The sequence below is a fragment of the Halichoeres trimaculatus genome, unplaced genomic scaffold, assembly GCF_033239565.1.
Source record: "Halichoeres trimaculatus isolate MK-OKI-2021-1 unplaced genomic scaffold, fHalTri1.1 fHalTri1_scaffold_11, whole genome shotgun sequence".
NCBI lineage: Eukaryota > Metazoa > Chordata > Actinopteri > Labriformes > Labridae > Halichoeres > Halichoeres trimaculatus.
The window spans coordinates 5,321,114-5,345,585 of NW_027437189.1; the positions used below are offsets into that span (position 1 = coordinate 5,321,114).

A 24,472-nucleotide genomic window follows, 5' to 3' on the forward strand; every position below is an offset into this window, starting at 1 on the left:
GCTCATAACCACACTCATTCTGAGGAAAGAGAAACCGAGTCAGAGACCAGGAATATTACACAAGACATGTCGGCAGAAACACAGTGTTCTGTGGATGGTTTGATCGAGAAAAATTGAGTTTCACTGGAAGTGTTTTTAGTGGACGAAGTCTTTCTTTTTAATAGAAACAAGCTGAATTCAGATGTTATCGTCTTGAACACAGTCATCCTGTTTGTTGCGTCCTGATTTGGACTCCATACCCAAGCCGCTCCACGCAGCATTCCTCAGGTCATACTCAGCCACGGGTTCCCGTAACAGCTGAACCTGCTTCCATTTTCTTTGGACTTTAAGCCCTTAAAAAGAACAGTCTGACACAAAAGGTCGCACTATTATATAACAACCAGCTCCACCAATTACTGTACATTCTGACATAAATGCTCCCAAAAATCCAAGATATGCAGTAATCCCCTCATGACCCCTCTTAAAAACGGGGACAGGGTTTGGAGTTCTGGCTCAGACTTTACTGTAATGTAATATCCTCACAGACATGCATGAAGAGCATGAGAGTGATTTTTATTGAATTATTACAAAATGAATCAGCAGAAAAAGAAAAAAAGTATTTGTTTTCCTCCATCCTCTGCTCCTCCGCCCCCTCTGGAAGAGTTTACACTTGTTGTTCTGTGGTTTTCAGTTAAAAACATGAAGACCTCGGCCTCGCTGTGATGTGGTGGAGGAGGGAGAAGGATGGAGGGAGTGTGTGATGCACATGTGTGTGATTTAACCACTATGGGGGTAAAACAACATGGAGCAGGAGGGCCGCGTCCTGCTCCTGCCGCCACTGAACCCTCAGCATTAAAAACAGCTGCTTGACGTTTTAGCGTCTGCTTGCTCCGCTTCAGTCACCTGTGGAGGGTTTCTGTGCGGTATGTGAAGCTGAGGTGTATCAAGGAGACAGTGAGGTGTTAGTTTGGACTTCATATTTGAGATTTAACGTGAGCAGTCCAAACATCTCCCTCCACTTCCTCACCTTGTTGTATCCTGATGCCTCATTAATCTAACGTAGCGTCTCGCGTTCCCATCTGGCTGCTTCCCAGCATCGTGTGCTGAAACGGCCCGAGCCGTATGCCAACCCGCCAACCCGCCTGCCCGCCATCTGTGTCCAGCTCTCAGGAGTCTCCATGTTGGAATACATACCGCCTCACAAAGCATGATGTGAAAATGAAGACAAAGCCTGAACCAACAAAGGGCTGAGCTCACCCTCCTCTGCATGTGCCAGGATGAGATCTCACCAAACAGAAGGCCAAATGAAGCATTCCTAGCATTCCTCATAAAAACGTGGGCAAGTCTTACGGCTAACCTCGTGCTCGGTGCTGCCTCTCTCTGCCTAAACTCTGAGGTCTGGTGAGGCTGGGAGTGGCGAGGAGTGACGAAGGAATGCAGCTGGACGTAACATGGTGTTATAACTTCTTTAGACTGACCGCTCTCACTACACCTGTCAGACCTGTCGCTTTAACACAGACGCTAAGTCATGACTCCTCAAATGTCTCATTTTTTGCTGACGATGGTTGATTTTATCAGCTGAAATCCATCTGTGCCTGACTTTATCTTTCCAGCTGAGTCACATTAAATGTTCTGTAAAAAGACTCTAAAATGTGTATTTTCCAAGTCTGATGTAGACAGAGAGGTGGAGAAATTTCAATGAGTTGAACATTTAAAAAACAATTTTAAAATTTTAAAAGAGAAAAAAAATACAATTTCAAAAATTAAAAAAAATAGAAATACAATTTCAAATTTTTTAAAAATAAAAAAAATGTGCAAAAAATGATAAATAAAAAAAAACTATAATTAAAACACTAAATAATGCAATTTTAAAATTGTGCAGTATTTTTAAAAAATTGTGAAAAATCTTTAAACTTTGCAAAAGTCCCACAAAGTTTTGTATTTTTTTCTAAATTTGAAAAAAATGTCTAAAATTAACATAAAAAATACAAGAAAATTGCAAAATCATAAAAAATAAAAAAGCTTTTTTGCAAGAGGTGATGCATATTTACTACAACAAAATCTTAAATTTTGTCTCATTTTTTGCTGACGATGGTTGATTTTATCAGCTGAAATCCATCTGTGCCTGACTTTATCTTTCCAGCTGAGTCACATTAAATGTTCTGTAAAAAGACTCTAAAATGTGTATTTTCCAAGTCTGATGTAGACAGAGAGGTGGAGAAATTTCAATGAGTTGAACATTTAAAAAACAATTTTAAAATTTTAAAAGAGAAAAAAAATACAATTTCAAAAATTAAAAAAAAATAGAAATACAATTTCAAATTTTTTAAAAATAAAAAAAATGTGCAAAAAATGATAAATAAAAAAAAAACTATAATTAAAACACTAAATAATGCAATTTTAAAATTGTGCAGTATTTTTAAAAAATTGTGAAAAATCTTTAAACTTTGCAAAAGTCCCACAAAGTTTTGTATTTTTTTCTAAATTTGAAAAAAATGTCTAAAATTAACATAAAAAATACAAGAAAATTGCAAAATCATAAAAAATAAAAAAGCTTTTTTGCAAGAGGTGATGCATATTTACTACAACAAAATCTTAAATTTTGTCTCATTTTTTGCTGACGATGGTTGATTTTATCAGCTGAAATCCATCTGTGCCTGACTTTATCTTTCCAGCTGAGTCACATTAAATGTGTAAAAAGACTCTAAAATGTGTATTTTCCAAGTCTGATGTAGACAGAGAGGTGGAGAGTCAAGTTAAGGAAATTTGCATTTGTTGTAATGATCAAAATCAGGATTGTTCGCCAAAAAAATCTTTTTTTTTTTTTTTAATTCAAATTCTTCATTTCAGTCTTTGTTTAATAAACTGAATTGGAAACAGTTTCCACTTTTCTCCTGCAGAGGGCGAGATGTTACTCTCTGACTCAGGTGATGTGCATTTTAGGGGTAAATATGGCTCCTGATGTAGTCTGTAGACATTATTATCATCATCACTTAACTTTTTTACATCATCTGGTGTTGAAACAGCAAACCAAATATCGCAAAAATCATAAATATTGTAGAATAACAGTTTGAATCAGAAGCGGCACCTAAAAATTGTAAAAGAATTGAATCGCCGAATTAGCATCTCGACCCAGCCCTGTTCTTTAAAATTTCCAATTTTTGCAATTATTGGTTTGCTTGTTTAATACCAGACCAGATAAAAAAAGTTGAACAATGATGATGATGATGATGTCTACAGACTGTATCAGGTGTCATATTTTCTAGAGGTGGCCAATTTTGAAAAAAATGAGAATTTTTTTAATGTAATAAATTGTATGAATATGCCAAATTTCTGAAATATTAATAAGCTGAATATTAAAATAAATAAATAAATAAAAGTAACAAAATGAAATAAAATGAAAAATGTGCAAGAATTTTGATGTATAAAGAAATTTCCCTAACCCACGAAAAAATAAAATACTGCAATTTCAAAATTTTGCATTATTGAAAAAAAATTGTCAAAATTTAAGCAAACAAAATATCGTAAAAGCAGCAAATCACATGCAGTTTTTAGGATTTGTTTAAGGGATCTGATATCTCAACTTTCTTCCAACCCAGCTCATAAACAAAGACTAAAATGAAACATTTTAACAAAAAAATCGACTTTTGAACAAAAAAAAATCGCAATTTAAAGTTGTTTGACAAAAAATCCAGATACTTTGATATATAATTTTTTTCCATCCCTAATACTCTGCTAATAAATCCACTGAACTGACGATTCTTTCAACCAGTCAACAGCCTGCAGTGTTTCTAGCTCCACCCTCTGGGGTCAGATCGGTTTGTCTGGCACCCCAACAGAAGAGTGCCAAAAAGCTTGACGGTACAGGTTTGTAATTTGGGGACCTGTCCTGGTTTTAGGCAAAGGAAACACCACAAAATGTGTGCTGCACCAAAACGAACCAAACTGGATCACTTGCTGGAAACAGGGAGGGAGCGCTAGCACCATCTAGTACCTAAAACCCTAGTTTAATGTAACTGGGGACGCCAGAGACAGGCTGCGAAGAGAGTAGCCCAAGAAGACGCCAATCCTTCAATCCACCAAATTAGAGTTCGACGGCAGAATGGGCTCTTCGGCATTTGGCACTTTGACTTTCCAACAGTATAAGATTTATTGCCAAGAAGCTTTGTTATGTCAAAGAAACAAGTCAAACTGCCTCACTTTTTTAGATTTTTCGATTGGATTGTAGTTGTTGTGCAGGATCTGGATTGAAGAATTGATAAATGAGAGCTTTAATTCTTGTATTTTAGTTTTCTGATCAGTAGATTGATTGCATCAGTGTCGCAGTCGCACGTTTGATAGAAAGGAGATAAAGGATGTTTGCACTGTGGTCACAAAGTAAGGAAACTGAGATTGTCAACTTGGAACACTAAGCAAATCTTGCGTGTTGAAGTGAGCATCATCTCAAACTTCCCCTGGCTGTTGTGGATTTATTTATGGGTACCTAATGGGTCTTTGCCCCAGGCACTCTGTCTGTCTCTGAACGATGAGCGGGTTAGCACACAGAGCTGTGTGGATGGGATGGGATGCTCCTCTGTCTCTTTAGAGTGCGAGCTCATTGTCTGCAGTCACGTGTGTTCGTGTATAGTGTGTGCTTGTGTTTGCTTTTGGCTTAATCAGCAGTGCTGAGTTCAGAAATTCCAGTTCATCAGAGAGCCTGAAAGCCCGAGAGTCAGCAAGATATGAGCAAGTAGGACAGAAGATGGAGCTTCAGAGGGGATGGAGTGATTTTACAAGACAATCCAGGAGAAGACAAAGCTAAGAGAGGCTTGAATGTAGGGCAGTGTGAAACTGAGTGGGTTTAAAGACTTGGTTCAGGGTAATATCAAGCCATGGAAGCTGGAATCAGGATGATACAGGGACCAAATCCAGGATCTTAAAGTTGATACCAATGCTTCTTGGATGGTCTCAATTTAGGATCAAGAACAGGGGTCGGCAACCTTTACTGTAACAAGAGCCATTTTTCCCTCTCTTCCACCAAAGACGAGTAGTCTGGGCCTATTTATTCATGTTACAACAAAACTACTTTAAAATGAATTCAACTACAAAATATTGAGTCCTTTCCACATTTGTATGAACTAATAAAATAAAAAGTAGCACAGTTTAAGGTTTGTAAAAAAGCCCATATAGCAGCTGCTTAGCAAGTAGAGTTTTTTACGACTATGGCTGAAAATTATGGCTGTGAAATGTGACTTGGATCTCTATTTTCCACAACAGTTTTGAACTCAGTCACTTTTGTTCCTCTTTCATTCGTTAATTTTCAGAATATGCTTTGTGCTTGTTCTGGAATTGTGTTTCCAACTTTGCATTTTTTTGTTGTTTGCCAATTTCTCGCCACATATATGAAAATTTTCATTGACAAGTTACCGAAACTTCTTTTAATTTGAGGACAAAAAAAGAAAGAAAACTTGGCAACAAAATAAATAAATACATTAATTAATGAAGAATTGGATCAAGAAAAACTTTATTTATCTTAATAATAAAGGAGGAGGCCAAAGAGCCATTTGATTTTAGCTCCAACCAAAAGTCAGGATGATATCTTAACAACTACATACAACACATGCGCAGTGAGATTAAGTAATAAACAATCACTATAAACCAGTGGTTTAAAGACAAAAAACATGATATAAAATTCTAAACAAAGTAAAAATTAAGTAAATAATAATTACCTAAAAAAATAAGAAGTTTTTTTGTATTTATAAAATTGTACGTGATTTCTTAGTTTTAAAAAATTTGTAAATTGGAAAAAATGAGAATTTTCGTAATGTTATAATTTTATGAGTTTGCAAAATTTATAAAATTTCAATAAGTTGAACATTTAAAAAACAATTTTAAAATTTTAAAAGAGAAAAAAAATACAATTTCAAAAATTAAAAAAAATAGAAATACAATTTCAAATTTTTTAAAAATAAAAAAAATGTGCAAAAAAAAGATAAATAAAAAAAACTATAATTAAAACACTAATGCAATTTTAAAATTGTGCAGTATTTTTAAAAAATTTTGAAAAATCTTTAAACTTTGCAAAAGTCCCCCAATGTTTTGTATTTTTTTCTAAATTTGAAAAAAATGTCTAAAATTAACATAAAAAATACAATAAACTTAAAAAATTGCAAAATCATAAAAAGTATAAAGCTTTTTTGCAAGAGGTGATGCATATTTACTACAACAAAATCTTAAATTATGATTTTATTCAGTGTCGGTGTCTTTATCTCTAATTACTTCAGTAGGAAATAATATTTCATTTCAATAAAGAATTTTAAAGGTAAAAGGAGCCACTGACCATCAGTCAGCGCCGTGGGGGTCAGACAACCTGTTCCCCCAGAAGAACAATTTTTTCAATGTACAGAAGGGTCTCATATCTACTGCCTTCCCTCCTCACTCACGGTTACTAAAGTTATAAAACTAGAGCTGAGGGAATGCTGTGGATATGACACCCAGCTGTACTTTAAAATTTCTAAAAAACATGACTGAATGTCAACACTGAGGCTAAGTGTTAGCTCTGTTTCCTTCTACAGTTGACCCTTTGGCTACTTAAAGTGGGCTTGTTGGAAAAGCAGTTGTTAAACATCCATGTATTGATTTATTTCCATCCACCTCGTGAACTCTGGGTCACCTGTGAAGTCTGGTCGTGATAGAGGAAGTTCTGCCTCTCTGGGAAGTACTCCATCAAAGCTGGAGGCTCCGTCTGCAGAGTGCTGCTTGAAAACCCTGAGGGACCTGTTAGTTTGAGGCCTGAGAGGACGTCTCGGCTGATCTCAGATCTGCAGACGATGATTCCCTGGAGGTGGAAGTCTAACACGATGAATTCAGTCTTTGTGGAACTGTTGAAAGGTGTTTACAGAAGCCTCAGCCTTGATAATTGCTTGATTTAAGGAATGATGATGTCCTTTGGGCTGTAGATACACCTGTGTGCTCTGGTGGAAATACTTTGTTGACTTTTTGATGTTTTTGTATGAAATTTAGTGCAAATAGAGGATGAACTTTGCAGAATTTGCTCATGTCTCACTTTGCTTTTATAGCCAAGGATCTCAAAGAAGTTTCTTAATCTATGACGTTTAACTTCAACTTTATACTTCACTTAAAATTATTGGGTCAACTTGAAGTCCACAGAGGATGAACCTTGTAGAATTTATTAAGATTCTCCCTTTGCTTTAAGTCACACAAGGACCTCAAGTAAATAGCGTATTCCATGAAGTATCACTTCAACTTTTTGGTTCACACAGAGGTTCAACATTATATATTATACATTTTCGATAGACTTTAATGGGCCACAGAGGATGAACCTTTTCTAATTGATGCCCCTGAGTTTATATGTATATTCTTTTAGGTTGACAAGTCTTCGGTTAAAAATTTGGTGAATTTTCTTTTATAGTCATTCAATTTGGCTTCATATCTTTTGTGAAACCCCTTGAGAATATCAACATCGACCCTTGATTGACTGCTAAGTTTGATAGTCTTCCATGCCTCCCTTGGGTTAATCCAACAGTCTTTTTGATTCTTTTTGCTTTTATTGATCAATGTTTTGATTTTTCAATATCTGATAGGGATGGAAGAGTAGGTGATTTTCCATGCTGAACACGAACACAGCATTCAAAGGTTATATGTTGTAATAAATTAGATTTTATTGTTGAACAAATTCATATTTATTACCACATTAACACACACAGAAGTACTGAAAATTGGTACCATTGCCATACCATTGTGAAAGGTCCATTCCCTAATGTCTAATAAGGTAACCACCAAATCTGTAAACATGCTACTTTAAAATTTACCTTTAATACCTCTTCTTATCAAAGAAATGAGAGTTCTTATGCTTTTAGATTCTAGTTCAACCTCACTGTGTGGAGTTTCACTGGCTGTTGATCCCTCACCTTTAGGGATGGGTACCAAATTTGGTACTTTTGTAGGTACAGACCAAATTCTGTCTAAAGTACAGGTACTGATTCACGTAAAACCAAAAGGTACCATGTTTTGGTACCTAAGTGCATCCGTGTGACTAGGGATGGGTACCTTTCACATTTGAAACGTCACAGTACAGATACCTGGTACCTAGTAATCAGTATCGGTGCTCAACGGTAACAATTATTGGTACTTTTGTCCATGTTTTTAAGGTAAAAAATATCATTTTTTTAACAATAAATAACTTTTCAAATTAACTTCTTCATTATATAACCTTACAATGCTGTGTTCACATCCAGCATGGAAAATCGCCTACTCTTCCACTCTCTCACAGTCTCAGGGATGCATTTAGGTACCTAAACATAGTACCTTTGATTTACATGAATCGGTACCCGGTACTTTTGACAGAATCTGGACTGTACCTATAAAAGTACCTAATGTGGTACCCATCCCTACTTGTGACTGTGAGGGAGTGGAAGAGTAGGCAATTTTCCATGGTGGACATGAACACACCATTGCAAGGTGGTATACTGAAAACAAAATATGTTAAACTAAAAAAAAAATATTTTCCATTTCTAAACAAATTGATATTTTTTACCACATTAACACAAAAAAGTACCGAAAATTGGTACAGTTGAGAATGTGAAAGGCACCCATCCCTATTCATCTTTCAGATAAGAAAGCCACTTTAGCGAGCCACTGCTAGGTAAAAACACAGATTTTTTTATTTTATTGCAAAGTTAAAGACAGATATAAGAAGGAAGGAGTGATAGAGGGTGATATGAGGATAGTTCCTGTTTAAGTCTCAGACCAAACCAGGTCCAGGACTTGTGCATTGAGTCAGACTCACACAGTTCACTACTTTTCCTTTGTCGAATGTTTTGAAACCAAAACTGGCACCATTAGCGCAAAAAGCCGCCCAGTAGTCAATCACATCCCATCAGCTTCTCAGCTTCTCTGCGTGTTTAGTTCCGATTAACATCCACATGCATGCTAACTGACCATCAGGCTCGGTAAACACGGTTAGCATCCCACCTGCTAACCATCAGCATGTTAACATTGGCACAGCCAGCGTGTTGACATTAGCATGAGTCTGGCAGCGCGGCTCGGCCTGGGTTCAGTCTCACAGAGCTGCTAGTGTAGCTGCAGACTCTCCGTCTTGTTTTTACTCCCATTGAGCAAATTCATGGCAGACAGGTTGACCCTTCCCTTCCCAGTGGGGAGGCCGCGGCTCTGCGGTATGCACCAATTACAGTGTTTTTCCCTTTCTCCCAGCAGCACCTCTGACCTGCCAGCGTAGCTGTAGCCAAGTGGATGACTCAAGGTGACTTGTTCCTGGGAGCCGGCCTCGGCTGGTTTACCGTTTCTTTCATTGTGACGAATGATTGTTTAAAGTGGCCGTAAAGTTCAGCCTCTAAGTGACTTCACTCTGGAGCTGCTGCATGTCTCTATTACTGATGATTTACTTCTAATTTATGTACAAGTGTGGCTCCGCCAGATAGAGGGACACTGAGCAGGCTACCTGAGCTTGTTGTGAAGGTTTGGGAACAAAGTGCTGTCAGAAACTCTCCTCTGTTTTCCTCATTAGGCAGACGGATAAATATTGCTCTGCTCGAGTCTGTGTTTTGATATCTTTATCGTGTGTGTACATGAAGAAGCCGTAGACGTAAACACGGCCTTTTATCATACCCTGAATGCAGTGCTCTCTGGCCGCTGAGGCAGGTTTCGGAGGTTTATTTGACAATGGTGATTTGTTTTTGTGGAGTGGAGTACAGCGAGCTTCCCCGCGATGAGTGCACTCTCGTTCAAAACCCCGAACGCTGCTTCCTCTCATTTGCTCCATTTTCCTCCCGCCTCTTTGGTCGTTACTCGTTTCTCTCTGATCTCCTCCCAACAACACACCCCACCTTCTTCCCTCTGTTTACCTTTCCTCCAAGAAATCTCTTCAAGCAGACTTCTCTTTTTTCACTTTATGACATCCCTTCTGCTCTCGATGACTGTGTGAGAGTGTTTCTTGTGCTCAGAGTCACTCTCCCTCCTTCTTTTCTCTCAGTCCTTGTATAAACACAGGCAGGGACTCCAGTCTTCGTGTCTACGATATGTTTTTACAGCTTTACCCAGAAAGGTGTGTTAATGGATATGTGGCTGGCTGTGGGTCTAGTTTGGTGTTTCAGTGATAAAGAGGGATGTCAAAGTGACGTGTGTGTATGTGTGTGTGTGTTCTGTTTCAGATGACAAACCTGTCCAGGAGGAGGACTGGGTGGTGTGCCAGCATCCAGAGTGTCCTGATCGACGGAGGGCCTCAAAGGTAAGACCCTGAAACCTGCACGCCAACTTGGGTCTGTGGAGGACGGTCTTCAAGTCAAAACACTGGAATCAAAAATGAAGTCTCTTTAATCAACAAAAGTTAGAGTTGGGACTCTAACTTAAATTTATTAGTCAGTTATGGTCTGTTATGTCTTTTACTTGATTCCTTCATATACCAAAACTCATTTGAATTCAAAAATGTTGCTTCTCGTGTCAAATGTTATGTGACAAATTGCGATTAATTGCGATTAATCGCGATTAATATCGACGAATTGTGATTCATGCAATTATTCGCGATTGATTGCAAGATCTCCACCAAGCATATCATGATTGTCACCAACACTATAGTCCGACTTTAATGTTATACTCCCTTTCAGCAGACTGTCTGCTACAATTTGGTGTTAGTTGCAGGTTTGTACAATAATTTGTTACCTGACAGTGTTGAAATTATGATGACCCAGTTCATATTTCATATTCTGGATCTAAGTATCCAGAATATTGCCAGGATCTGGATCGTTCTTTTACATCTGTCAGAAATTATGGTGACCTTGTGTTGTTTTGTTTTGCAAAGCAATCCGACCATTTATGGTCGAGTTGTATACACATATGGTGAAAACGGCCCATCTCATAATGATAAAGAATACTTTAAAATAATCCTGGATCTAGACGGTGATCAGGATCACCTCCAAAATTTAACCACTTCTTTTTTTTATCCTATTTTAAACAATTCCTAGAAAAATTTCATCAAGATGTGTTTGTTACTTTTTGAGTTATGTTGTTCACAGACAAACAAACTCCCAAAAACATCACCTCCTTGGCAGAGGTAAAAACATGCAATCACAAAAGGGAAAAAAAATAATTGCTAAAAATTATACAATAAAACATTTAAAATAATGAATTGAATTTAAAAAAGTAAAAAGCCATATTAATATTGATTAATCATGATTAATCACAATAAATATCAATGAATTAATTACAAAGCTTCTAGTTAATTAGATATTTAAAAGCCAGAACTACCACTTATAATACTACATTTTACACCCACAAAAAAATAGTTTGATTTTTTTGCTTGACTATGGTTATGTTTTTATTTTTTATTTTTTCAATTTATTGCAGTTTTAGAATTTTTTTTTACAATTTTTAAAAACAATGCAAAATTTTGAAATTGGATAATTTATCTATTTTTTAATCTATGATATTCTGGCAAATTTTTTTATATATATACCCACATTTTTGCACATTTTTATTTTTTTAATTTTTTAAATTTTTTTAAAACATTTCGAAATGCATTTTTTTAAATGTTTAACTTTTTAAAATTTATACATTTCACAAATTCATAGAATTTACAACAATAAAAAATTATTAAAATTACACTAAGAAATTGCGTACAATTTAACACAAAAAACTTCTCTTTTATTTAGATAATTATTCACTTAATTTTTACTTTGTTTAGAATTTTATATATTTTTTGTCTTTATTTTGAAGATAAAGTACATTTTTGTGGCTCCCTTCTGAACCCTGTGGCTCTTTTGAACTTAAAGGTTGCAGACCCCTGGTCTTGGCCAAATAGTGTCACCAGAGACCTGTGACCCTCAGTCTGCCGATCCAAAAACCAGATAAAAACAAGTACATCTAGATAATTTCGCAGAATGATAGAAAATTAGACGACCTATGTGCGCCTACTGTATCTATCTCCACTGACACCATTGTTATTCTGGCTTAGTCACCCATGGGAGCCTTGTGTCAACGAAGAGATATAGATAGATATTCACAGTAATGAATGAAACATGCAACTGTAAATAATTTTAAATGTGGAAAGCGCATCAGGACACCACCCATTGGTGTTTTATGATGTCCCACTTTGGGACAACAAAGACTCAGAAAACAAAGACATGTAATGACAGCTGTGTTCGAGCTTTGTTTGTTTCCATTGTGGGATGAAAACAGCTCTTTAATTTGATGTTTTTATGACAGCATAAGTGGTATTTGATTTTTGTTTGTTTTACGACTTAAGTAGACAGTAGAGTGAGTAAAACAGAAGATACTGGACCCAGGATCCCCAAATCAGGCTCAAGTCTTTGACCTAGAATGACCTGTAAGGTAAATGAGTTAACAAACAGTCATGCCTTACCTTGGCCTCTCTGCTGTTTGTTTCCTGTTTCCTACCAACAAGCGATGTCAGCTCCTCGACGCCACGACCACAATCGCCCATAATCTTAACCAAATCATGGTTATTGTCGCCATGATGACACACTTCCCTTAAACTTCACCAAAACCCTCATCTCGTTCCACCTTAACTAGTTCATTTGTCTGCAAGAAATCAAGACGCTGAGTCACAGGAGCGAGTTTTAGAGCCAGTGACGGATGCTGTCTGCATGATAGAGACGTCAGACAAAAACAAGATCATGTTTGTTGTTTTGAGCCTGATTTTATTCCCAGAGCTTATTAAAAGCAGCTTTATGTCACTCCAAGAGGAACCAAGCATGTGCAGCTTTAAACTGCAGACACACACACCCTGACTGACTTTCTGTGTGTGTGTTGCTTTGCAGTAAAAGCCGGAGCGGCTGAAGCGTCGTGTCTGGAGGCTGCCGCTCGTCTTTTAGGTGTTAAAAGGGGCGTGCATGTCAGGGCTCTGTGTCGGGCCACTAGACTGTGAAATGAATTATTCCTTTGAAGCCACTGGTTTCTAAAAATGGGAGTCTGGCCAGACAACCACAGAAAGCGACACGCTGTCTGTCTGTGTGTCTGTCTCTCTGTCTGCCTGTCTGTCTGCAGAGCCCAGCTCTACATAGATTTTCCCATTGAGCCAAGATGTCGTCCCCTGCTGTCCCCGCTGCAGAAACAATAGAGAGAAGATGACTGCTCGGGAAGGATGAATTCAAACAGCACGTGGAGGGAGGGAGAGGAGGTTATATATAGTTTTTCTCCATGGCAACGCAGAATAATAAAGTGGGGGAAGAGGAGAGAGCCAAAGAGCTTAACCTGAACTCTCCTCCCTCTGCTCCTTCACATTATTGAAACCCAACTTTTCCTGGATCGTCTCTCATCACAAACCTCCTCCTCCTCCTCCTTCTTCTTCTTTCTGTCTTTTTGTTAGAGGATGTGCTTTCAGAGGTGTGGATGAGGCAGACAGTGAGCTCTGTGACCTCTGGTTTGTCTGTCTACCTGTGTGACCTCACCTGTCCCCCTCCTCAGGGTCAGGGTTGATGTTGTGTAAGGTGATTAAGGACAGGCTTGTGGTCATTCGCTCTAGCTTAAACCCTCTTTACTTTACTCCATGTAGTTTAACACTTAACTCCTTTGACTGCCTGCAAACATCTTCTGCATCACCTGTGACCCATCTCTACAGGAGGACAGGCAGAGACCACCTGAACAGGTCACTGTGACTCTGTTGGTCCCACATAGGCTTTATTCATGAGCAGAGACTCTTTGGTTGTTTACTAAAGTCCAAGTGGGAGAAGTTTGCACAGTGAGTCTCAGTTTCATGGTTATGGTACTGGGCACATTAACGACAAACACATCAAAAAAGATGTAATGGATCCCAAATAGGGGTGTAACGGTACAGAAAAATCACGGTTCGGTACGTACCTTGGTTTTAGGGTCACGGTTCGGTACATTTTTGGTACAGTATGGAACAACACAAAACCATTTGCTTGTTTAGCATGTTTATTAAACCAAAAACTTGCCGTTATACAGCGAGGGAGGAGGCTCTTCAAGCTCCGGTTGGTTGTTAGCAGCAGCCATGATGCACAATTCAGACACAAGCTCCTGTGGCTCCTGAAGCTCTTTGATATTCATCTTCTGATTGGCTCACCATGAGACGTCACGTCCACATGATTTGCATATGATTGCAAAGCACGGATCACAGACCACTTTCCTCATGAATATAAAAACGCCTTCCCTGCTCAGCCAATCATAGAGGAGTACTCACGTGAATATTAAAGAGCCATGTGCAGCGGCTAACGTAAACTTACTGTACTCGAATGAATACAGCACTGTATCGAACCGAACGGCCTTATGGAGCGGTTCGGCACGGATACATGTACCGTTACACCCCTAATCCCAAATATTAACAATTGCTGTTTGTCAAGATGCAATGATTTTCTACTTGGCATAAAACCACTACTCTCTCAGTGTTTTGAAAGAAAGCAAATCAGCATCTCCAACAAAGTATCAAAGCTAGTGTAACGCTCATCCAGCCAATGCACAAGGTGACTATTAAGTCTCTTTACAGTTTAAAAAACTAGGGATGTCCCCATCTCGAGTACCGGATCGGGACGATTTTGGCATTTTAAAGTAATCGTGATCTTATCCTCTCAACCGATCATTCACGTTAGCCGTCATAAAGCCAAAATTGCTTCCAAACTCCAAAGCGTCAGTAAAACTGAAAAAGAGTTCAGCAAGCAATCCGGTCATTTTCTGCAAATGTTCTGAGAAAACATGAAATTAAAAACAATGTTGATGAAATTCTCCCGTCTTCATAGTCGTGTTAAGACATGTTTCCAGCTTTGTATGTGATACATTTAGGTACCCTTGGAAACTTGAGAATCTGACGATTACCCCACTTCTCAATATTGAATAATCTGGATCGGGATCAGGGGCAAAGACAATGCTGATCAGGACATCCCTATAAAAAAAAAAAAAAAAAAAAAAACAAAACAAAACAAACATATATTACAAAGGCAATTGATGAGCTATCTTAACCTGATTTGGTCCGTGTACTCAGTAGTTATCTAAGTTTTTAACCACATTGAATTTGTGTATTTTAGATATGCTTTTGATTAGGGATGGGTACCAAGTTAGGTACTTTTGTAGGTGTCCATCGCACTGGGTGCCGACTCACATTATACCAAGGGGTACCACATTTAGGTACCTAAACACATCCTTGTGACTGTGAGGGAGTGGAAGAGTAGGTGATTTTCCATGCTGGACATGAACACAGCATTACAAGTTTAAATACTTAGAAATAAATATGTTAAATAAAAAAAACATGAGATTTTATTATTAAAGAAGTTACTATTAACCAGGGCGGGGATGGTATGCTGTTCTTGTGATTTGACTCTATTACGATTTTTGGGTCGCCGATTTGATTTAAATTGCGATTCTTCGATATATACAATTTTTTATTTTCTTTTTTTAAAACTAGACCATGTAATAAAGTTAAATGATGATAATGTCTTCAGACTATATCAGGAGCCATATTTTCCCTTAAAATGCACGTCACGTGAGTCAGAGAGAAACATTTGGCCCCCTGCTGGAGACAAGTGGTAACTTTTTTTCAATCCAGTTTATAAACATAGACTGAAATGAAGAATTTGAATTAAAAAAAAAAGATTTTCAGCAAGAATCTTGATTTTGATATTGTCAAACAAAAAAATCCTGATATATCGGTTTTTGATTTTTCTCCCATCCCTACTGTTAACTGTTTGTGAGCTACCATACCAAGTCTTACAGACTTGAGTAGTTTGCTTTACATCAATACAACTCTTACACCCCATTTTTTATGAATAACCTAATGTCCAGACTAACTAAATTAACAGCTAAAAAGTTCAATAAACCATAAAAAAAGTTTTATACATGTTTTTCTAAATACAGAAAATTCATGGGTGTATCTTTAAAAAATGTTAAAAAAAAAAAATATATGATGACGTGTACTTGGTGAGGAAGCGATGTGAACAGCCACAGTCTGGATTTCTGCAAACACGTTCATGGAAGGAAACAGGGATCTGAGACGTTGAAAACACAATATGAAAATGTGACTCCACATATTTTATATTAAAAAAAAGATTGGTCGATCTTTTCTGATTTCAAATCTTGTGCTGATCCAGTCATAATATGCAAATTGTAGCATCTGTGCTACGCTGGGCTCTAAAGGGTTAAACGACTCAGAAAATATGTTTTGTGTGTGTCCAGGATTTAGGCACACATGAACTACTCAGGTATCTTTTTCAGGCCTTTTGACTTCATCGTTCGTCATTTAATCATAAATTAGATGATAAAGCATGAGCACTTTTTGTGATTTCCTTCTCACATATGATGAATTTTTAAAGGATTCACAGTTTCCTCTGATGTTTTCTTGATGGCCTATAAAACGTAGCGCAGTCAGTGAGTGTTGCTGAATCAAAGATAAACCAACAAGTCCCTGAGTCCAACATCCTGATGAATCAGTGTTTATTTCTCCTCTTCACTTCTTGACCCTTCTCTGATCTCCTTGTCCCAGTTTCCTGGAGACATCCCCAGATGTCGTAACTCGCTGTGTTTGAGCGGATTTTAACACTTTGTTGAGTAAAATTAGAAACCTCAGAGGGTGAGTCACGATACTTTCCGGTCTGTGAAAAGTGATTTCTGACAGTGCATTTTTCAGTGTTTGTAGCCAGGTTCAAGCAGTAGGGGGCGACGTCACGGCACCTCTGACCTACAGGCCTCACTCAGTCTGCTGCTCACATGTTTGGAAGGAAAGAGGCATAAATATTTACTTCATCGCTTCTTCGACTTTTGGTTTGGATGCATGAAAGAAAGTGTTCTGACTCGGAGTATGAAAAAAAAACATCAAACTTTTATGTTTTATTTTAAGGATTCAAGTTGGACGAATGGTCTCTTTGATATTCCTGTGGTTTGGCAGCAGGACACAGCAGACACAAACACAGACAGAGACAGAGAGGGGGGATCTGAGGCTGGACCTGCTCTGCATTCAGACCGTTTCCCTCCTTCCCTCTCCCGCTGTCGTATATCAGCTCCTGACAGCGCTGCGTCTCCCTTCCAGTCACAGCATGCGTTCACCTGCACCATAACTCACTGAAATCACTCCAGGTGTCAGCCTCTGTTCTGTCTCTGCCGCGGCTCAGCGCTGTCACCACATTACACAACAGAGCTCAAAGAGAAGCTAACTCCCAGGGTTTACTGCTCGATACATGTGCGTCCAACAGGAGCGTCTGCTGAACCTGGACGCTTTGCTGCGCCCCCGTCCGAGCCAGCGGGGTTTAAAACCCTCCTGCAGGTGTCCAGCTGGAAGACAACGCTCAGCTCTTGGCTGAGTTGGGGGGTTTGGTTTCAGATTATGTCGGTTAGCGCTGGATGCTAGTCTGAGCTTGCTCTCTGGATCCAGACTCCCACATAGAAGAGCTTATTACCCCAGATCACTGACCCCCCTCCTCCCCTCCTCCTCTTGCTGTCTTTCTTCCTCTCTGACAGGACAGGACCAGGCAAGACAGAGTGTAAGGTGTGGGTTTCCTTGGCAACGAGGCCCTCCCAGCCCAAACAGCTGGAGGCGGAGGGATAATGTTGAGCGGGAGGATGAGGGAAAGTTTCACTCAGCTGGCTTTGACTTTTGGGACCGTCTTCCTCAATTAGTTTCAACACAGAGGTGCTTACAGGCATGACAAATTTCAGGGACTGTCTGCCAAAGCTGCAAAATACCAATCCATCACACGTTTCAGCCCAAGTTTCTCTGTACGACTGTATTTCTTTAGCTTTTTCCTTCCACCTGCACTCCTCTCCTCTGCTTTGAAACGACAGATTTATGAGTGGAAACGGGAAGATTTTGGAAGTATCAATGCAACACTGATGTGGGAGGAAGACGTTTTGGTATTTTCAAGTCTGTGACAGTGAGAACTCCCCCACAAAGTCTCGATAGCCATAAAAATGAGTGTCTATACATCACAACAAAGCTGTTAAAATGCACTCAACGGCTTTACATTGAGGTATGAAAGACTTAAATTTGTTTTATTGTGAAGGTCCCATACGATAAAAAGGCTCTGCAGCCCACTTCCTGTATGAGCTTTAAAGTGATACTCCAAGATGGAACAAGTTGGGTCCTATCACAAGGTTTAGGGCAGAAATTACCCCTACAGCAGTGTTTTTGTGCAGCAGAAGCCCAGAGCGCTCGCACCAAACACCCCCTCCCTGCTCCTCTGCAGGTTTCCTCTGCACTCAGACGGGGCCATATTTTACTTGACCAAAAACACAAATAAACAGACCGAAAAAATCTGATATGGGTCTGCATTTACGCTTTATTTAGAGAATTTTCAGCGCATTACTTTCACACAAAAACACCGCTAAATAAGGCTCTAGTTCTCATCGTGTCGTAAAACGGTTTTTGTGTGAAAGTAACGCGCTGAAAATTCTCTAAATAAAGCGTGAATGCAGACTGATATCAGATTTTTTCAGTGGGAGTCCATTTATTTGTGTTTTTGGTCAAGTAAAATATGTCCCCGTCTGAGTGCAGAGGAAACCAGCAGAGGAGCAGGGAGGGGGTGTTTGGTGCGAGCGCTCTGGGCTTCTGCTGCACAAAAACACAGCTGTAGGGGTCATTTCTGCCCTAAACCTTGTGATAGGACCCAACTTGTTTCATCCCGGAGTATCACTTTAAAGAGGTGATTCAATTCGCTCCTGTGGTGATGTAACCACAGGACTGATTTGCATATTCATGCATGAATTAAACACTCTTTGTTTCCTCCTAATGTGTTGAGATTTTGCTCCATTGTTGCAGTCAAGATATACCCCAAAATGCAAAAAAATGCATTGAAAAAAAATCTGTTTACATGGAAATGCTGAGGGACTGAAAAAGCTGTAGTAAGCATGCCAGGCCTGTGGCACTCTAACTGTCTTGTCCAGAAGCAGCTTTTGGTAGATCTCTGCAGAAGTAGAGTTGGATTGCAAAAACATTAATACTTGGACCCAGCACCACAGCAAAGACAAAAAACAGTTTGATAGACCTTGGTAGTACTGGGTTGGACCCCCTTTTGCCTTCAGAACTGCCTTAATCCTTGGTGGCATAGATTCAACAAGGTCCTGGAAACATTCCTCAGAGAGTTTGGTCCATATTGACATGATAGCATCACGCAGTTGCTGCAGATTTGTCGGCTGAACATCCATGATGAGAATCTCCCGTTCCACCAAATCCCAAAGGTGCTCTATTGGATTGAGATCTGGGGACTGTGGAGGACATTTGAGTACAGGGAACTCATTGTCATGTTGAAGAAAGCAGTCTGAGATGATTCCAGCTTTATGACATGGAGCGTTATCCTGCTGGAAGTAGCCATCAGAAGATGGGTACACTGTGCTCATAAAGGGATGGCCATGGTCAGCAACAATACTCAGGTAGGCTGTGGACTTTTTTTCTTCTTTTTTTTTCTTTTCTTTTTTTCTTTTTTCTCTTCTTTTTTCCTTTTTCTTTCTTTTTCCCTTTTTTTTCTTTTTTTCTCTTTTTTTTTTCTTTTTTCTCTTTTCTTTTTTCCTCTTTTTTCCTTTTTTTCCCTTTTTTTCTTTTTTCTTTTTTCTCTTTTTTTTACTTTTTCCTCTTTTTTCTTTTTTTTCACTTTTTTTATTTTTCCTTTTTCTTTCTTTTTTCCTTTTTTTCTCTTTTTTTCTTTTTTCTTTTGTATTCTTTTTTCTTTTTCTCTTTTTTTCCTTTTTTCTCTTTTTTTCCTTTTTTTTCTGTGGACCTTAAACAATGCTCAGTTGGTACTAAGGGGCCCAAAGTGAGCCAAGAAAATATCCCCCACACCATTACACCACCAGCAGCAGCCTGAACCGTTGATACAAGGCAGGATGGATCCATGCTTTCATGTTGTTGAGGCCAAATTCTGACCCTACCATCTGAAAGTGGAGCAGAAATCCAGATTCATCAGACCAGGCAACGTTTCTCCAATCTTCTATTGTCCAGTTTTGGTGTTGCTGTGTGAATTGTAGCCTCAGTTTCCTGTTCTTAGCTGACAGGAGGGTCACCCGGTGTGGTCTTCTGCTGCTGTAGCCCATCTGCCTCAAGGTTGGACGTGTTGTGTGTTCAGAGATGCTCTTCTGCAGACCTCGGTTGTAACCAGTGGTTATTTGAGTTACTGTTGCCTTTCTATCAGCTCCAACCAGTCTGTCCATTCTCCTCTGACCTCTGGCATCAACAAGGCATTTTGTCCCACAGAACTGCTGCTTACTGGATATTTTCTCTTTTTGGGACCATTCTCTGTAAACCCTAGAGATGGTTGTGGGTTAAAATCCCAGTAGATCAGCAGTTTCTGAAATACTCAGACTAACAACCATGCCATGTTCAAAGTCCCTTAAATCACCTTTCGTCCCCATTCTGATGCTCTAAACTAATCCCATGTTAATACAGCTGGTAGTGTAATATAGTTTGGCTTCACTTTTGAGGAGCTGGTGTGTTGACCATCGTCTGTATGAATCACTTAACTATAACTTTACCACCCTCCAATCGATACATTTGATAATCATAGAGTTCATATTTCCTGCTCGTTCTGCTGATTGAGTTTTTTTTGGCTCTCATTCTATAAATCTCTGTCATCACATGTCATGGAAATGAAAACAGGCATGAAGACACACTTTCTGTCTCACGTTTCAGGAGAAACCCAGCCTGTCAGTCTCATGCCGTCACTCCGCCTCTGATCTTCGCCCACATTGTGTTTTTGTTTGGCTCCCATTCCCTCTATTCTTCTCCTCTTCCTCTCCTCTGTCCCCATTCAGTCACATATCATGAGTAATCCTCTGCTGCTGTTTTCAGGGAAGTAATATCCCATTAGTCAGACGGGCGCAGACGCACCGCTGCGATATCCCCAACACAGGATCAGCGTATTACCGGTGAATCATGTAACCTTTAGCTTTGATTTATCTCTGAAGGATTACGCTGTCAGTCTCAGTCCAGGTTTTTCAAAACACTGGATCCAGATCTCTAACCTCACCTTCGGTTCAGCTCACCTGCTCGGCTGAAAATCTCCCCTAAGTGACACTGACAGAGAGCCGCTGCTAAGGCCGCTGGGTAAACACCCGATTGGGCTCCGTTCCCACTTTCTGTAAGTGTGAAAGGGTTCGAAGGGTGCAAGGTATTAGGTGCTATTTTCTGCGATGAGGTGCTGCTGGAGATGGATTAAGATGTGGGTGTCATGCAGCGACACTAACACCTTCCCATCAGGCTGATTGTAGTCCATCTTCAGGTCTGCAGGGATCCACATCTCCTGTGAGGACGCAGGCAGACGCGCAGTATGTATGGGCTGTAGATTGAGTGAAACCAGCTGTGTGTGTCCGCTTAGATTACTGCCTCCTCTTCCTCTTGGTTTGTGCTTTTCAGGAACACTCTGGCAGGGATATTAGCCGTGCATTTTATGATATACTCCCTGATTTATGTTCCTTTCTCCTCTCTGTGCAGATTTTTCCACATGTTGTCCAAACAGCCTGTTTTGTACTTGAGTGACTGCAGATTTCCTTACATCTCTTTCTGAGGGGGATGTAACAGGAAGTGAGTTCAGCTTTTACTGTAAAGATCTTGGAAAGCTGAATTTCTGCAGAAATGGTGCAGTTATTTCAACATCAGTTCGGGAAATGTTGATGAATCAGATGCTTATTGTTGACTTTAAATGCTTTTTTTTAGCATCTTCTTTTACTTTGAGAAGCCTCGAAGAGGACAGGTTTTCTGTTTCTCCACTGTTAGAAGTTTAAGTCTCTTTATGTTGAAAGATTTCGCTGAAAAGAAAACAAACAGAAAAACATATCCTGAAAACTTATTGACCTCTGTGTGACAATATCAGCTTAAAGCTTCAGTAAGGAACTTTCAGTTTGTGCAGATTGTGGCGCCCTCTATGGACAAGTTATCATATTTCTTTGCAAATCTTTACCTGTACATGTGCAATTCAAGTTTTTTTCTACTTGAATCATGTGTTTTTTTATGAGTGCTGTGTGCACTCATCATTTAAGGAAAGGTCAGTTTATTTATATAGCACAAATTCAGCAGCAAGATGATTCCACATGCTTCACAAAGACATGCAAATAGTCATTAAAAAGGTTTAAAAATTAATAGATAAATAAATAAATAAATAAATAAAATAAAATAAAAATAAATTAAGAAAAACATAAAAATCAATTAAAAGAAAAAATGTTAAAGAAAAAATGAATGAAATGACAAAAAATAATAAAATAAATAAAAACTGAATATTAAAATAAAATCATAAAAAAAATAAAAAAAATATTTAAATGCCTTATTTTCAATTTTTAAAAAATGTCTTTTTAGACTTAATATGAGCCACATTCACCTAACCAGTCCAGAAAATTTTATTTCAAGTTATTTAAAGACAAAAATGAGGTCTGAATTTCTGGTAACACGTTATTTGTATTAAGACATTATTCTATTTTTTAAGCTAATTGTCTAGCAAATTTTTCTTGTTCCATTGGCAGATTTTTTTTTACTTGTTTCAAGGAATTCAGACCTTTCCGACAGTTTCTTTTCAGAGCAGATGCAACATGTTGATCGTTTGAGTGGTGTCTTCATTTTTAAGACATGTGACCCATGAAATGCTCCGTGATTCACTGAAATACACATGGAGGGTGTGTGTGAAGTGTATGGTTTTTTTTTTGTGTTTTTTTTTTTAATTCAGATGTAGGAAGTGTAAAGTTTGTGTCAACTTTAATGTCTTTTTAAAACTTTTTTTGACAGCTATCAATCAATCAATCAATCAGAATTTATCTATAGTGCACTTTACAACACTCCAGGTGACCAAAGTGCTTTCCAGATAAAAATAGAAAATGAGATAAGAAATAAAAGCAGATTAAAAGAAAGCAACAACGGAACATGTCAGGAAAAGTAAAATCTGATGAAATTAGATAAAAACAGATAAAATTATAAAGTAAAACAACATGTCACCAAATTACTGTGTATTAAAAGCCAGTCTAAAAAAAATATGTTTTTTAACCATTTTAGCTAAAGCACAGTGAAAAAAATCCAAAACGCTGAGGGATTGAAGACGCTGTAGTATGCATGCCAGGCCTGTAGTTGGCGATATAACTGTACAGTGTCTGGTGGCCCTTTGCTAGAGAAAAAGTAGTCTGATCATCTGGCATATATGGTGAATGCTAGGGGTGGGAGAAAAAAATGATTCACATGTATCAGGGTTTTTTGTTTTACAATATTAAAATTAGCATTCTTTTTTAAATATAAACCCTTCATTTTGGTCTTTGTTTATAAACTGGATTAGAAAAAAAATACCACTTTTCTCCAGCAGGGGGCAAAATGTTTCTCTCTGACTCATGTGATGTGCATTTTATAGGAAAATATGTTTCCTGATATAGTCTGAAGACATTATCATCATTATTTAACTTTTTCACATGGTTTGGTTGTCAAAAAAGCAAACTAAAAATAGCAAAAATTGCAAAAATTGAAGAATCACAATTTAAATCGAATTGGCACACCAAAATTCATAATAGAATGTCGTCTTAGTCTTAGTGAACGCACATTGGCTGATTGCAGAAGTTGTGCAGCAGATGCACATTTTGTTGAAAGGCAGTCACAAGCTCACCACGGTAGTCTGCCATTGCTACTGTTGTTGTCCGGTTTGTGCACGGCAGTTGAAAGTTGCCACAATTAAAGTGTAAAGCCCGAGGCTGAGTGTGACATCAGCGTTTCCACTGAAAACTCTGACTTACTGTTTAGACACCAACGGTGGCCAATTTCCACTCCAGAGGCCGCTGGTTCTCCATGTTTGGCCTCTGACTCTTGGGACTAAAGCGGACCAGTCATAGACAGCCTGAGTGGTCTTGTTGGTCTATACTGCAGGAGAGGGTCACTGGTATATTTTGGCCCTAAACCAACAGACAGGGAGCCAGTGTAAAGACCTCAGAACTGGACCGATGTGATCCACTTCCTTGGTCTTGGCTGTTAGGATAATCAAGTGGACTTCACAAATCAACTCTGCCTGATTGCTTTTAATCTCTCACAGTAACTTTAAATTAACGTCAGTCTGGATGAAAACTCCTGACAGGAGCTTTAACTCTGAGGACAGCTCCTGCAGCAGACGGTACGCTCTGTGCTGCTGATCAGCCTGTGGACACTATTCCTGGCTTCTGCTGTTTGTAATTATACTCGGTCTGTTTATGGTCCCGTCAGAGCCGCTCAGTGTTATTCTCTCCCTCAGATTGTTCCCATTACTCTGTTAATTCGTTTCTCCCAAACATCCAAACGCATCATTCTGGTGCATAGTTTTCTAAATAAGTGGTAAAACACACCTGGTGAGCATAATACTCAGGAAAACAAAGTCAAACAGGCCGGGGTTATATAATCCGCTTCACTCACACGTTTTTATTCTTCTTAGGGCAAGAAGAATAGTTTTCAAATTTTTTTTCTTCAAATATTTAATTTTTGCTTCTGAACATTTGACATAAAACAGCACAAATTTTATGTAAAAAATATTTTTTTTTTTGTAATTTCATGAATAATTATTTCTTTTTATGCTTTGCCAAACATTTTCCCACATTT

At 38.6% G+C, this 24,472-nt stretch overlaps 1 protein-coding gene across 3 annotated transcripts in view; it reads left to right on the forward strand.

Moving 5' to 3' along the window:
• plekhg5b (pleckstrin homology domain containing, family G (with RhoGef domain) member 5b) overlaps nt 1-24,472 on the forward strand; it is a 119,505-nt gene that overhangs the window by 21,033 nt on the left and 74,000 nt on the right. For 2 of the 3 annotated variants that reach the window (XM_074681735.1, XM_074681734.1), the window contains exon 2: nt 10,149-10,225. In XM_074681735.1, the coding sequence (XP_074537836.1) occupies nt 10,149-10,225 (77 nt within the window). Of the gene's footprint in view, nt 1-9,982; nt 10,043-10,148; nt 10,226-24,472 lie in introns of those variants that run through there. The other variant, XM_074681738.1, reaches the window with a different exon arrangement.